Raw genomic sequence first — 12,871 nt, 5'->3', positions numbered from 1 at the left:
TTCACACAATAAAGACTAATTTTTAAACAATAGTCTTTTGTGTATGTACTGCTTTAAAAAAGCAAGTATCTCTCACTTTACTGGCTTTGTTGTGTGTGTGTTTTTTTAAAATTAGCTTGTTTTTGACAAATAATTCACAGATGTAAATGAATTCCACTGAAGCCCAATGCGCTCCTTTCCCCCAGGGCCTCATTCCTAAAACAATTTCCAGACCTTTAAGGAAATACTTTCAAACACTGAAATCAGGGAGAAAATATGACACAATACATATTCAAAGCCTGAACTCCCTTGAGCATTTACTCTTGGGGCCTGGCCACAGCGCCACACCCTTCCCAGGCCTCTGAGAGGCAGCGGAGTGTGGGTGGCTAAGGCAGCCTCCTCTCTGGCTGCTGTGGGGCTTCAGACCCAGCACACTGCAGACAGCGCCCTGCTCCCAATGTCTGAGCCCCAGTGCCCGACCCACAGCGTATTAGCTGCGAGACATCGGGTAAATGGTTCAGCCTCTCGGGTTTCTCCCTTCGCTCATCCTTAAAACGACACCGTTGAACGGAAGAGTCCACCTGCTAGATTGCTAACAACGTGCTAGGCATCGAAACCTGCTCTTCACATAGATCATCACTTCGTACTCTAAATGAAAATGTCGAACTCTTTCTGTTCTAAGATGGTTCAAAGGTGGAGTTTACTGGTGAGCCCGAGTTGGGAGGGACACAGATTTCCCAGACACTGCTTAGAAACTGTCTTTGCCTACTGTTTCCACACACACTTTTTCCATTTAAATAATTTCAAAAACCCTATTTTCAGAAACCATTTAGCTTCAAAGCTATTTGCTTTAATTGTAGCCAGAGACAAAGTAGAGCGAGGCCGTTTTAGGTCAATGTGGCGCTGCCCGTACCAACACTTTAATCATCAAGCCCATCATTAGATGCGATGTACTCACCACTGGATGGAGTGGGGTTCCTGGAAACATAAATTGCATCTGCTGGGCAAGCATCGCTGCAGCAGTTTTTTGCTGGATCAAATTGTTCCTCCCATTAATTTCTAGTTGAGTTTTTAAATGTGTTGGAGGATGAAGATACTTGCAGTTTTCTCGTGAACAACGGCCCTGTAAAACGAATGTTTTGGTTTTAGGACTGTTAGGAGTAGTTTTCATCTACTGTCAACCACTTCACAATCGCTCCATGTATACAAAGGCAAGGAACCCGTGTGTGAGTGTGGGCGTGTGCGCGTGTGCACGTGCACTCACCCTCCCGTTGGAACATACAACAGACTTGGAACATACAAGGAGTGAATCAGGCATTAGGTGATTATCAATCTTGCTGAAACCTGTTCAGCAGAGAAGCTTCTTGAGATTTTTTTTTTTCTGTTGTTCTTTCTAGCGGATTCCCACTCTGACAACAGACTCTAAAGGAATGTGAGGGCTAGGAGGAAAGGCAGACCCTTAGCCTAGGCAGTGTGGAAGGCAAGCAGAGGAACGTATTTATCGGGACTTATCAAAAGGAGTCTTTGAACTTGCTCTGCATTGGTTTGTGCATGACCAAATATGAATAATCATGTACTGAGTGTGTGCAGTGGGGACAGTAATACTAATTCCTTGAAATGTGTGTTCCACATTGGCTGAAGATATCCCTAATTCAAATCATTAAAGGAGACGCAATGGAAGTATAGGAGTGGACATTTCTTAGTAATCGATGCATTAATGAAATCTCCAGGCATAAACTCAGATCATTACCTGCGGCTAATTTGTTTGGTACACAAAAGTGGTTACCCCATGGCCCTGCCCTGTTCCCATGACGACTGTATCAAATGTAGTGTCCGAAGAGTGCTTATGGCTAAAGTAACATTTGGATGTTAGAGTTGGCCCAACAACAACAACAAAAAATAATAATTGGGTGGCAGGTGTGCATAAAACCCGTCTTGGAGAGTAATCGCTGATGCAGGGTTCATACTGAGTTCCCAAGTTTCCAGAAGTACCGATCGAGACAATCATGTTAACGTGTGACTCATGCAATTTCTGGAGAAAGAAGGGCAAATACTCTTTTCTTCTTTACAAGAGCCAACTGGTATGAGTATTATCATTCCCTAAAGAATTAGTCTATTTGCAACCAAGAGAATATGGCTTTGTTTACCAGATACAAAAATAATTTTAAACAGCAAGCTTGGTGGATCTGGAGAAACAAATTTGTTTATAGTCATCCTAATTCTAAACATCTGGAGTTCTCACTCTGTCTCTCACTAATTCCGGCTGCACTTTTGGCTGTGTTGGCTCCCTCTCCAGTCTGAACCTTTCCCCACCGCAGTGGAGAGGGGGCAATGTCGGTCGTGGGCTCAGTCCTAGTGGTCTGTGGTCATCAACCAATGCTGTCCTCAGGCTCTACTATTAGCAGCATTAAAGGTTGTGTCACCCACTGAGTGTAGGACATAGTCAGGTACTGGGGACATCAGAGGGAATTGGTCACATTTCTGCTAATAAAATTCTATAACAATGGTTACATGTCAGTGTGTCCCCTTGGTCTCAGGCTCATATTGTGAAGGTGTCATGCAGCTTCCTATGTGTGAAATTGCCATCCCCGGTCAACTATTGGAAGGTCTATTGTGAAGACAGATAGACTGAAACCACAATGAAAGAGAATGTAAATCAAAGTGGTCTAGGAATCCCTTTCTTTCTCTCTCCATCTCCTTTTGTTTGCAATTTTGGGGGATAGTTTTTATCCTCACTTCACTTCGCTCTTTGTTTTGTGATGTCCCAGGGTCCCTCCAGCCCTACCAACTTGCTTTAGGTTTCTCTTTGTTTATTTCCCTTTCTGTCCTTGACAATTGCCTGCAAGTTTCTGTTTGCTAAAATCCAGTCCTGAAGAGGCATTCGTATCGGGCCAGCTCCTACAACACAGACGTGTGGCCAGTCTCTGGATTGGCTGCCTCTCTGCCAAGTGCCCACATACACTCCTATCATCTGTGATGGGAGGTGGTTCATGGGATACAGGACGTAGCTGCTGCCCATCGGCAGGGGTGGAGGCGGATTAAACAGAACGATATTTCTCGTACAGAAGAGAACACACCTCAGGCTCCTCTGTGACAACCTCAATCCACACTCTTTCAGCACAATCATTTGACCTGGAGGCTGACCCCAGCAAGGCTCAGGTATACAGAGTACCTTTACAGGCCTGTGTGCACAGACATACGGCTGGGCCCAATGCGGGGGATTCCAGGAAAGTAGAGTTCCATGGAATGGTGAAAGAATTTGTGACATGTCTACACTTCTACCAATTTGGCTCTTCGGTGTTGCTCATTCATCTAATTGTCCATTTGACCCACTGGTCTTCTAATGTAATCCTTTGTAGCTACGTGTAAAAATTTCGATTAGGCTAGAAAAATATGGTTTTCTTGTAAATGCTATTATCTTTTGATAACAGCCGGGACACTTAAGGAATGGTATAAACCATTTTCAGCCAAGAGAACATGATTTACAACATCAAATTAGTAATTTATTGATGGGACCTTCTTTTTCATGAGAATTAATGTAATTTCCTAGTGTTCTCATTTACACATTCGGAATAAGGCATATTATTGATCACCCACGTGCCAGGCAATTTATACACGGTTATCTCATTTTCCCCTTACAACAGCTATCATGATCCCCATCTTACAAAATAACAAAGGGGTTCACAAATAATTAAGGAACTTTCCCAAGGTCAGCTAATGGGTAAGTGGTAGAGCTGGATTCTAAATTCAGGTCTTCCTGACTCAATTACATCACTATACCAAGCTAGTTATTGGCAATAGTTAAAATCTAGGAAAGATTAAAATCTAGTGTTATCCTTGATAAAATAACATGGGCACATATATATAATATAATAGTTAGAATGCATAACACAATTTAACATATAGTAAAATATACATGAGAATTTGGGAATAGAAAAGATTATTTGCCTTGGTCTATTCCTTGATAGTGGTCTGTCCTTCGGTAGGGGGATAAAGAAATGGTTAAGCTCACAGGCCCTGGAGGCAGACTCCTGGGCACATAACTTGGTTCTGTCCCTCCTCACTGCGTAACTTTGAGCAAATTACTTGAATTTCTTGTGCATCAGTTTTTTTAAAGCTGTACAATAAAAAAAATTGTGTTTTCCTCTAAGGGCTGTTGTGGGATTAAATAAATTAATATATGCACAAGGTTTAGAGGTACATCTTCCTGGTACATCGTAAGCGTTGAGTAAATGTTGTTAATATTACCAAAAAAGAGAAAATATTTACATATGGCATTTTATTTACAATAAGTATGGATCACATTTAATTGCACTGGCTTTTTGGTTCTTCTGTGGAATAGAGTTTTACTTAAAAACTTGATGAAAGCTACTTAATTATGCTTATTCAAGTATTTTATATTTAAAATTATTTTCAGTTCTACAGGGTATTTCTGCAAGTACCCATACTTAAAGACACACCCCTGCACCGTAGTTCAATCTAGCGTAAATATTTTGAAGCGTGTTGCACCATGGATGTTTGGGGCATACTAACTCAAGAACTGGGAAAATCCAGGCAGAATCTTAGTAAAGGATCCTACAGGACTCTAAAATCCTAAAGGAAAAGCTACTGTCAAAACATAATGAGCTATTTGACACAGTAAACAATTTGTAAGGAAGTTTTTGTTAAGGCATACGATTCGTGGGATACGCATCATCGCACAAAAACTGTTGATTATCATAGCAAGTTGTCATAACCGAATGGGAGAGGGCAGCGTGCAGAAATGTAAAGTGTCTTTGTTTGTCATTGTGAAACACAACAGAAGTGTCAAAAGTAATATCTCCTGATTTTAGTCCAAGAAATAAAGATAAAAATGTCTTGGAAAAATCTTCCTGTGGCCGCTAGGATGTTTTTTTGTTTTGTTTTGTTTTATTTCAACTCTTCCTCCTTTTTAGTTCTTGGTTAAACACTGTTTCTGGGGAAATGAGAGAGGTAGGGTGCAGCCTCTAGAGAAGGGGACCGTTCGGCTTCTGTGGGATGGAGATCCGAGGATGCCATTGCAGAATCTGTGTGAAGAGTCTTAGGGAAATAAACCTCAGGAGCCCAGGCAAGGGCAGGCAGATGGGCCCATAGGAGGGGCTGATGTGGGGATCAAAGCTCCTGAGACCTTAGCTTCAGGTCGTATGGAAACCATAAGTGGTCTGGATCACATTCACCATTGTTCTTCATGTACTTTCAAGCTTGGGTCTCATTCATTCATTCAACAAATATTTATTGAGATCCTACTATGTGTGTGTCAGACATTGTGGTAAGCGCAACACCCTGCCTACCTTCCTAGGCAGTCTAGGGGTGAACAGGGGTACTAACCAAATAATGACACCCATAAATGTATAATTACAGATTGTGATACGTGTTCTGAGGAGAACGCTGAGACAGGAGAGTGGGAGATGGTCAAAATTGAGACAGGTGCGTCAGGGAAGGACGCTGAAGAAGTGACATTTACACTGAGACCTAAAGGATTTGAGAAGGAATGAGGCAAAGGAGTGAGTGGTGCCTGGTGTGTGTGTGTGTGTGTGTGTGTGTGTGTGTGTGTGTGTGTGTTGAGGGGAGAGAATACAAAAGGAGAACCAGAGGAAGAGAATGTGCAAGATGAATGCACATGGGGTGGGTGGGGGGGAAGGGGCTTGCGTGGTTTCCCGAGGCTGGAGTACAGGAGTGGGTGTGGGTTGGAGCAGGAGTGAGAACCTTTACAAAACAGGCAGCAAATGGAGCCACGTTAAGGGGTTTGAACTTCATTGCCCCAGAGTTTTTAAGCAGGAGAGTAGCACCGTTTTATACTAGCTACATGCAGAATCTCACCGTGATTATTGCATTTTATACTTTTTGTTCACTACTTTAATTTTATTATCGTTTGCATTGTCTGGAGACAGCTTATTTTAAAAGAATAGCGGATTCTGACAGAGTCTACGTAGGGTTTGTGCAGTTTATTTTACCTTCACAATAATCTCTATTCCAGGAATATTTAGATTAGGGAGTAGCGAGTAAAAATTTCAAGCCGAATTAAGTTTATTAAAGTAAGTGACCGTGGAAGATTCTAATACAGAGTATCTGTGTTGATTCTCAGCAGAATGGGGAAAGATGCTAAATAACTATAATCTGTAATTTGGCAGAACAACAGATTGGAGCCATCAGAATTACACGGCCATTACATTACATGGCGTGGGATCGAATAAACACAGCCTTGGCTAAGAAAAGATTTCAGAATCAGGTCGGTGTGGGGGGGGAAAAAGTGTAACTGGAAAATGAGATTTTCTAAATGCTTATTTTAAAACAAGTAATTTTTAGAATCTTTTTCTAATATGCTCCTAATTGAAAAAGTCAATTAAAATATGGAAGCCAAAAAGAAAACAGATTAATTAGGAGATTGTTAAAGGGATTAACAATAGGAGTTTTTGCCCACAGGAATAGCTCACAGAACACGTCCCATTAGTTTTCCGTGGGAAAGCTATGGATTTTATATATAACAATTCAAACAGTGACGAGGTTCCCTATGGTACATATCACTTGGGAATAATTGGAATCGTGTCTTGGTGTGGGCTGAGCCACGGATCCGCAGACTCTAAAAAGATCCTTTTCGGGGGGAATCATTCCAGGGGAGGTTCGGGAAACACAGTCTGACCTATTGAATTCTGCCTCTTCTAGTTGGGTCCTGGCCACGCCCTGCTTTCAGCACATGGTGGTATTTTCCAGCCAGCGGCCAGCTGTAGAATGGCAAGGGCTGACTAACCATCGAGGGGAGACGGCATGTGCTCTGAGACTGGCCTGCGGGGATACTCTGAGTCCAGGGGTCTGCCTTGGACCCCAAGGCTGGCCGTGAGAGAGGCTCTAGGATTCCCTTGCATTCCACACGCGTGAGGCTAGCTTAACGGAACCCTGATGTGACGACAGATTCTCGTCCTGGAGTGACACTCCTGAGACCTGTTCTGTCTCAGAAACCCTTTTGGAGGAGCCGTTTGAACTAGTGGTAAAGGGAACAGACTCTTTCCTGAACTACTTTGGCCCCGAATCCAGCGTTGCTCTTCTTGCCACGGGGCTTGGTGGCCTCCAGTCGCCACATCCACAAAACAGACATAACAATAGTTCCTACCTCTAGACTTTCAGTAAAGATTATGAGTTGATGCCTGTAAAGTGTTTGAACAGTTTCTGGCACCTAGTAAGCCCTCCTTAAGTTTTTGATATGATTACTCTTATTATTTTCAGCCTCATCTTCACCCTTATCATTACTATTACTGTTAACACCGTCATTGCACAGTAGATAAAGATAAATGGAATTAAAAACAACTTCGCTAATCCTACTTTCGTCTCTCCATCCCTTGCTTCTCTCTGGCCTGTCTCCCAAGCTCTTTAACCCTTTGTTATTCTTGTTGTCACAGAACAATGGCCAACACAGCCATTTCTGTCTTCAGAAGAGCCTCAGATCTGTTTTTCTTTGGTATTTTTCCTGCTGAAACTTGCCAGGGCTGATTGACGTGGCATGACTAATCTAGAATCAAAAGCAAATATGCATTATAGTGGGAAAATCCTGACATTCTGGTTGTGGCTTCATCCCCAAATGGCTATACTAACTTTTACAAATCATCATAATGGTCTGTGTCTCCATTTTTTCATCTGTTCAAATGGGGGCCATCGTATTCCCATATCTCAACCCCTTCTGATGGTTGTGACAGCTGAAGAGATAGCAGAAGTTGCTCTGGAAACATCGTAATTTTCTATGCATTGTCTATTCCACATCTATTTCCTCTCGAATGTCCCTAATCTAGTGAAAGGGGAAAACTACATACAGCAACAGTTACAGTAAAGAGTGACACCAGGGACTTCTGTTGGCAACAGCTCCAACGTGTTCAAGAATAGTTGAGAAGTCTATGTGACAGACAAGGCATGAGATGCGCCAACAGAAGTGGCAAATTAAGTCAAGCTGATTAAGTCTAGGAGGATTTATTAAGTACCTACAGTGGTACACAGCTTGAAAGTGAGAAATTCAGTCAGACCACCGTTTTGTTCTTGTGCATAGAAGATGTCCAGCAGACGTTTCCAAGTGACTGAACTGGCCTGACGACCCACCCGCCGCCTCCGTTTCCCTACAATTTCAGACCCTCTCCAGGTTTTTTTCAAAGTGGGGAAAAATAAAGGTCTTCATTGATATTTATATTGGGCCATCATTTTTATGGGTCGCTGTCAGGTGGCAAGAGGCTGAGTTTAACATTTGGCCTAAACCCTTTTCTTCCTTCTGCAGCACATTTCCGGAAGGATATGGGCAAGTAAAAGTGTAGGGGAATAAAACGGTTATTCACATCAGGGCCTAATTTATAACGTTAACTATGCGGCTGAAATAGCTGTACTCTAAGGCAAGTGACAGATTAGGCTTTTAAGCTTCTTTTGAATTTAAATAAACTAATTGAACCACATGAGCTCCTTGTATTATTAGTTCCAACTACATAATAGAGCAAATAAAATACAACCACATAAGGACTTTGGAATTAGAGGAAACTGAATTCAGGGAATCGCTACAAGCAAATGATAACCAGAACTTCCATCAAAATGAGCAGTTGCCCAGATCATCAATATTATGAATGAATTTAAAATAAGTACTTTCTGTTTATTAGTGATTTAGTTCAATTTGTGTTACAATCTACCTTTTATGGTCCATATATGCACTTCTCTTTTGGTAAAGAGCATAAAACATTGCCCTTATTAAAGACAGATTAAAAAGGGAATATTTATGATCTGATCTTCTCTTTTCTAGGGAGTGTTCCTTTATCTCTCGCTCTCACAGTATGGAGGAAACGTGTGGGAAGATAGAAGGAAGGCTGGAGAAAGTAGCCAGATGGGGAAACAAGGGAAAATCACAAATGCTGATAGGCAGCTACCAACACCTCCAATTTTACCCGCCTTTGCACAGCTACGAGCTGGGAGGAGCTGGGAGGAGGAGGGGGAATGAGGAAGCCTGAACCTCACTGGGTAGATGGCTGGCCCAAGTAAAGGTGGTAATGGTAGCATTTTCTTTCCAGAAACTGGCATTGCCTGTCATTCCACTGCTGCACCGGTGGGGTGATATTCAGAGCTCTCCCCCAGTGCTAATGCTTTTTACCTTCCTTAGAGAGTGCTTCAAATGCTTCTGAGTCTTCCCATCTTTAGATATGCATTTAGGACCTTTTATTATGAATAGAGGGCTGGGAAGACCTTAGGGCCATCCCCAGTGTCTCCTCAATAGATTTGTGACTCAGGCTCCATTATGCCAGTGCAACTGCCCTGTTCTTTGTTTGTATTTTTAATTTTTCAATGGAAGTATAATTAACATACAGTGTTATATTAGTTTCAGGTGGACAGTGTAGTGATTCAACAATTTGATACATACTTAGTGCTCTTAATCCCCCTTATCTATTTCACCCATCACCCCACTCACCTCCCCTCTGGCAATCACCAGTCTGTTCTCTGTATTCAAGAATCTGTTTTTTGTTTGTCGCTTTTTTTCTTTCTGCCTTTGTTTTGTTTCTTGACTTCCACGTCTAGGTGAAATCATACCCTATTTGTTTTCCTCTGACTTACTTTACATGGCATTTTCCCCTCTCAGTACATCCATGTTGTTGCAAATGGCGAGATGTCATTCTTTTTTTACGGCTCAGTAATATTCCATTACACATAGACACATCTTCTTCACCCATTCATCTATGGATGGACACTTGGGCTGCTTCCATATCTTGGCTACTACAAATAATGCTGCAACGAACACAGGGGTGCATTTATCTTTTTGAATTCATGTATTTGCTTTCTTTGGGCAAAAACCCAATAGTAGAATTATTGGATCATATGGTAGTTCTATTTTTAATTTTGGGGGGAACCTCTGTACAGTTTTCCACAGTGGCTGTTCCAGTTTGCATTCTCACCAACAGTATAAGAGGGTTCCTTTTCTCCACGTCCTAACCAACACCTGTTGTTTCTTGTGCTTTTGATTTTAGCTATTCTGACAGGTGTGAGGTGACAGTTCATTGTTGTTTTGATTTGCACTTCCCTGATGATGACTGATGTTGAGCATCTTTTCGTGTGTCTGTTGGCCATCTGGATGTCTTCTATAGAAAAAATACCTATTCAGGTACTCTGCTCATTTCTTAAATTGGATGATGATGATGATGATGATGATGATTATTTTGGTGTTGAGTTCTGTAAGTTCCTTATATATTTTGGATATTAACTCCTTATTGGATGCATCATTATTTACAAATATCTTGTCCCATTCAGTAGGTTGCTTTTTTGTTTTGTTGATGGTTTCCTTCATTGTGACAACTGCCTTATTCCTTCAAGCACTATTGTTAAGTGCCATTAAGACCTAATTTTGTGGGGCACCTGGGTGGCTCGGTCAGTTAAGTATCTGACTTCAGCTCAGGTCATGATCTCACGGCCCATGAGTTCCAGCCCTGCTTTGGGCTCTGTGCTGACAACTCAGAGCCTGGAGCCTACTTCGGATTCTATGTCTCCTTCTTTCTCTGCCCTTCCCCTGCTTGCTCTCTCTCTATCTCTCTCTCTCTCTCTCTCAGATAAACAAACATTAAAAAAAAAAGTCAGAAAAAGACCTAATTTTGTAACCATTTTAAGTAGGCAAAACATAAAAAGTGATGAACGAGGAAGAGAGACAAAGAGGGTTATTTGTTTGTAGCTTGCCATTTCAAAGCACGTTGAAATTTTTATTTTCTTAAATGGATTTTGGTTGCCTGTGCAGTTTTAGTTTTTTGGTACCATTTTTGTCATGTATTTGGAAAGAGCTGTTTGTCAGTTTTAATTAAGGAGCCACACCCTGTTTTTACTGGTCTTTTCAGTTCATATGCTAACTGAAAATGTGCCAATTAAGAGACATCAATGAGAGTAAAAATTGCCCCCGTGTTCTCGAGAGATTTAAGGAAACTAATATCTGGGCATCAGATGCCTTATTTGAAAATTATTTTGTTTAATTGGAAGATAACTGTCTTTTGTCACAGAGGTACATTGGTTAGTGTGAACTGTGATAAAATATCAACATAACACAAAACCAGTCTAGTGGTTGTTTAATTCCATGGTGTTTAGATAGGCTAACGTGTATTACCATGGCCATGGGTGAAACAGAAGCTGTATGAAATATTAATATCACAGCAGTAGCATTTTTCCTGTGGGGAAGGGCACACCTTTCTAGTCTATTTATTATACCTCTCCTGCAAATATCTGCAGTACAGGGAATCTTAGAGAGAGTGCACGTTATCAAATGATTGCCCTTTCTTCTTTTTGATAAATCTTCTTGAGCCCCTTCTATGTGCCAAGCCCTGTGATATGAAATGGGCGACTAACCCACGCCCTGACAGGAGGAATTCAGGGGTGCTGTGTGGACACACTGTAGGGAGCCCCAACTAGTTTAGGGCCCAGGGATTGCTCTAAAGGAAGGGACATTTCACATCTAAACTAAGATCTTTATCAGATTCTCTAGTTGTATGTATGTGGAAGGGGCAAATTAAAACAAGCCAAGCTAATTCACAACCACTCTGTGGGAGTTACATTCCTGAGGCCTTAGAAAGGCCTTCGAGCAGCACCTGGAGCAAAGTAAATGCTCAGTAAACACTGGCTGCCATTTTTATCAGCAATTCCAGAAGCTGGCCATTTTTTAAAAATAAGTGACATCTATCCAAAGGCATAAAACGTTATTATACATCTTCATTTTCCTACAGACTTTTCCAGTCTGATTTGTAAAGTGAGTAGTGAATCACCTGCCCCCTCGGAGGCCTTCCTGGAATTCAGACACAAAGAGACCATCAGCCCTAATGGCTGATGTTTAGGGGGTATGCTCCTGTATAGCTGTGCTATTTATCAAAATACTGGAAGTCCTTCTGTCCCAGTTTAAAAAGCAGCTGCTGTCCCGCCACTGTTCACTACTCTGGTCACTCCAGCCCCCCCCCAATCCTAGCACCTCCCCCCACCACCCCTGCCCCCCCCCATCCCAGCAATGGAAGTGTTAAATCCTGCACAGCAGGGGGCCTCCCTGAGCCAGCTCTGGTGCCACTGACTGGTGGCTACCCACCTGGGAGGTATTTATTTTAAAATATCTCGCATATCACACCTGATTATAAATATACTTGTGACAAAGCTGGAGTGCCCTGGTTGCTGGTATTCGGGCTGGGAGGGCTGCCAGGAGGAGGTGGGGGCGAGGTGGGTGAGGAATGGTCTGAGCCTAGGGAAGCGGTGGGCAGCAAGGGAAGATGAGAAAAGACAGCAGGGGAAAGAGGAAGATTGGGGGAAGAAGCCGTGGAAGAAGATGGGAAAGCTAGGGGGCCCTTTCAAGAGTGCGTTCGTTTTTAGCAACACAAGCAAAGAACACTTCTCTCGGGCTGGTCTGCGTTACTTGGTGGCGGGGGACTGGCCTGTGAGCCAAACTGCAGCAGAAGGAAGCGGCACTTTGTTCAGAAAAAAAAAAAAAACAAAACCGCCTGGGCAGGTGTAGGCATAGCGGCTTGTCCACAGGTGTGGGGCTTATCCAGGCTGTGCCCTGCGGGCAGAGCCACATGCCTCCGTTCCTTTATTCACTCGACAAACATTTTGTAGAGCATCTGCTCTATGCCAGAAGCTGGGCTGGAATTACACACAGGGTACTAAGACGTGGTCCCACCCTCCATAAAAATAGCTGAGGCTTATATAACAGCGCGCGCGCGTATCATGCACCAGGCAGCTTTTCGTAGATTACATTCTAATCTTCAATACAAGATCTGAACAGAGGTGCTGTTCATGTTCTCATCTTCTGGGATGAAAGGGAGGCCCAGAGGGGTAAATAACTTCCCAAGGTCACACAGGGAGTAATGGCAGAGCTGGGTGACCAAGGCCGCTCTCTGCAGAGCCACTA

At 42.6% G+C, this 12,871-nt stretch overlaps 1 protein-coding gene across 4 annotated transcripts in view; it reads right to left on the bottom strand.

The window, feature by feature from the left end:
* MBNL2 (muscleblind like splicing regulator 2) overlaps positions 1–12,871 on the bottom strand; it is a 158,773-nt gene that overhangs the window by 55,057 nt on the left and 90,845 nt on the right. For all 4 annotated transcript variants that reach the window (XM_047081162.1, XM_047081152.1, XM_047081144.1 and 1 more), the window contains exon 3: positions 938–1,102. In XM_047081162.1, coding sequence (XP_046937118.1) covers positions 938–1,102 — 165 coding nt within the window. The remainder of the gene's footprint in view (positions 1–937; positions 1,103–12,871) is intronic.

The sequence above is a fragment of the Lynx rufus genome, unplaced genomic scaffold (genome assembly GCF_022079265.1).
Source record: "Lynx rufus isolate CCGP_SWC_20201006 ecotype Redwood Valley unplaced genomic scaffold, mLynRuf1.p SCAF_1, whole genome shotgun sequence".
Classification (NCBI taxonomy): domain Eukaryota; kingdom Metazoa; phylum Chordata; class Mammalia; order Carnivora; family Felidae; genus Lynx; species Lynx rufus.
This window is presented reverse-complemented; position numbering and strand designations above follow the sequence as displayed.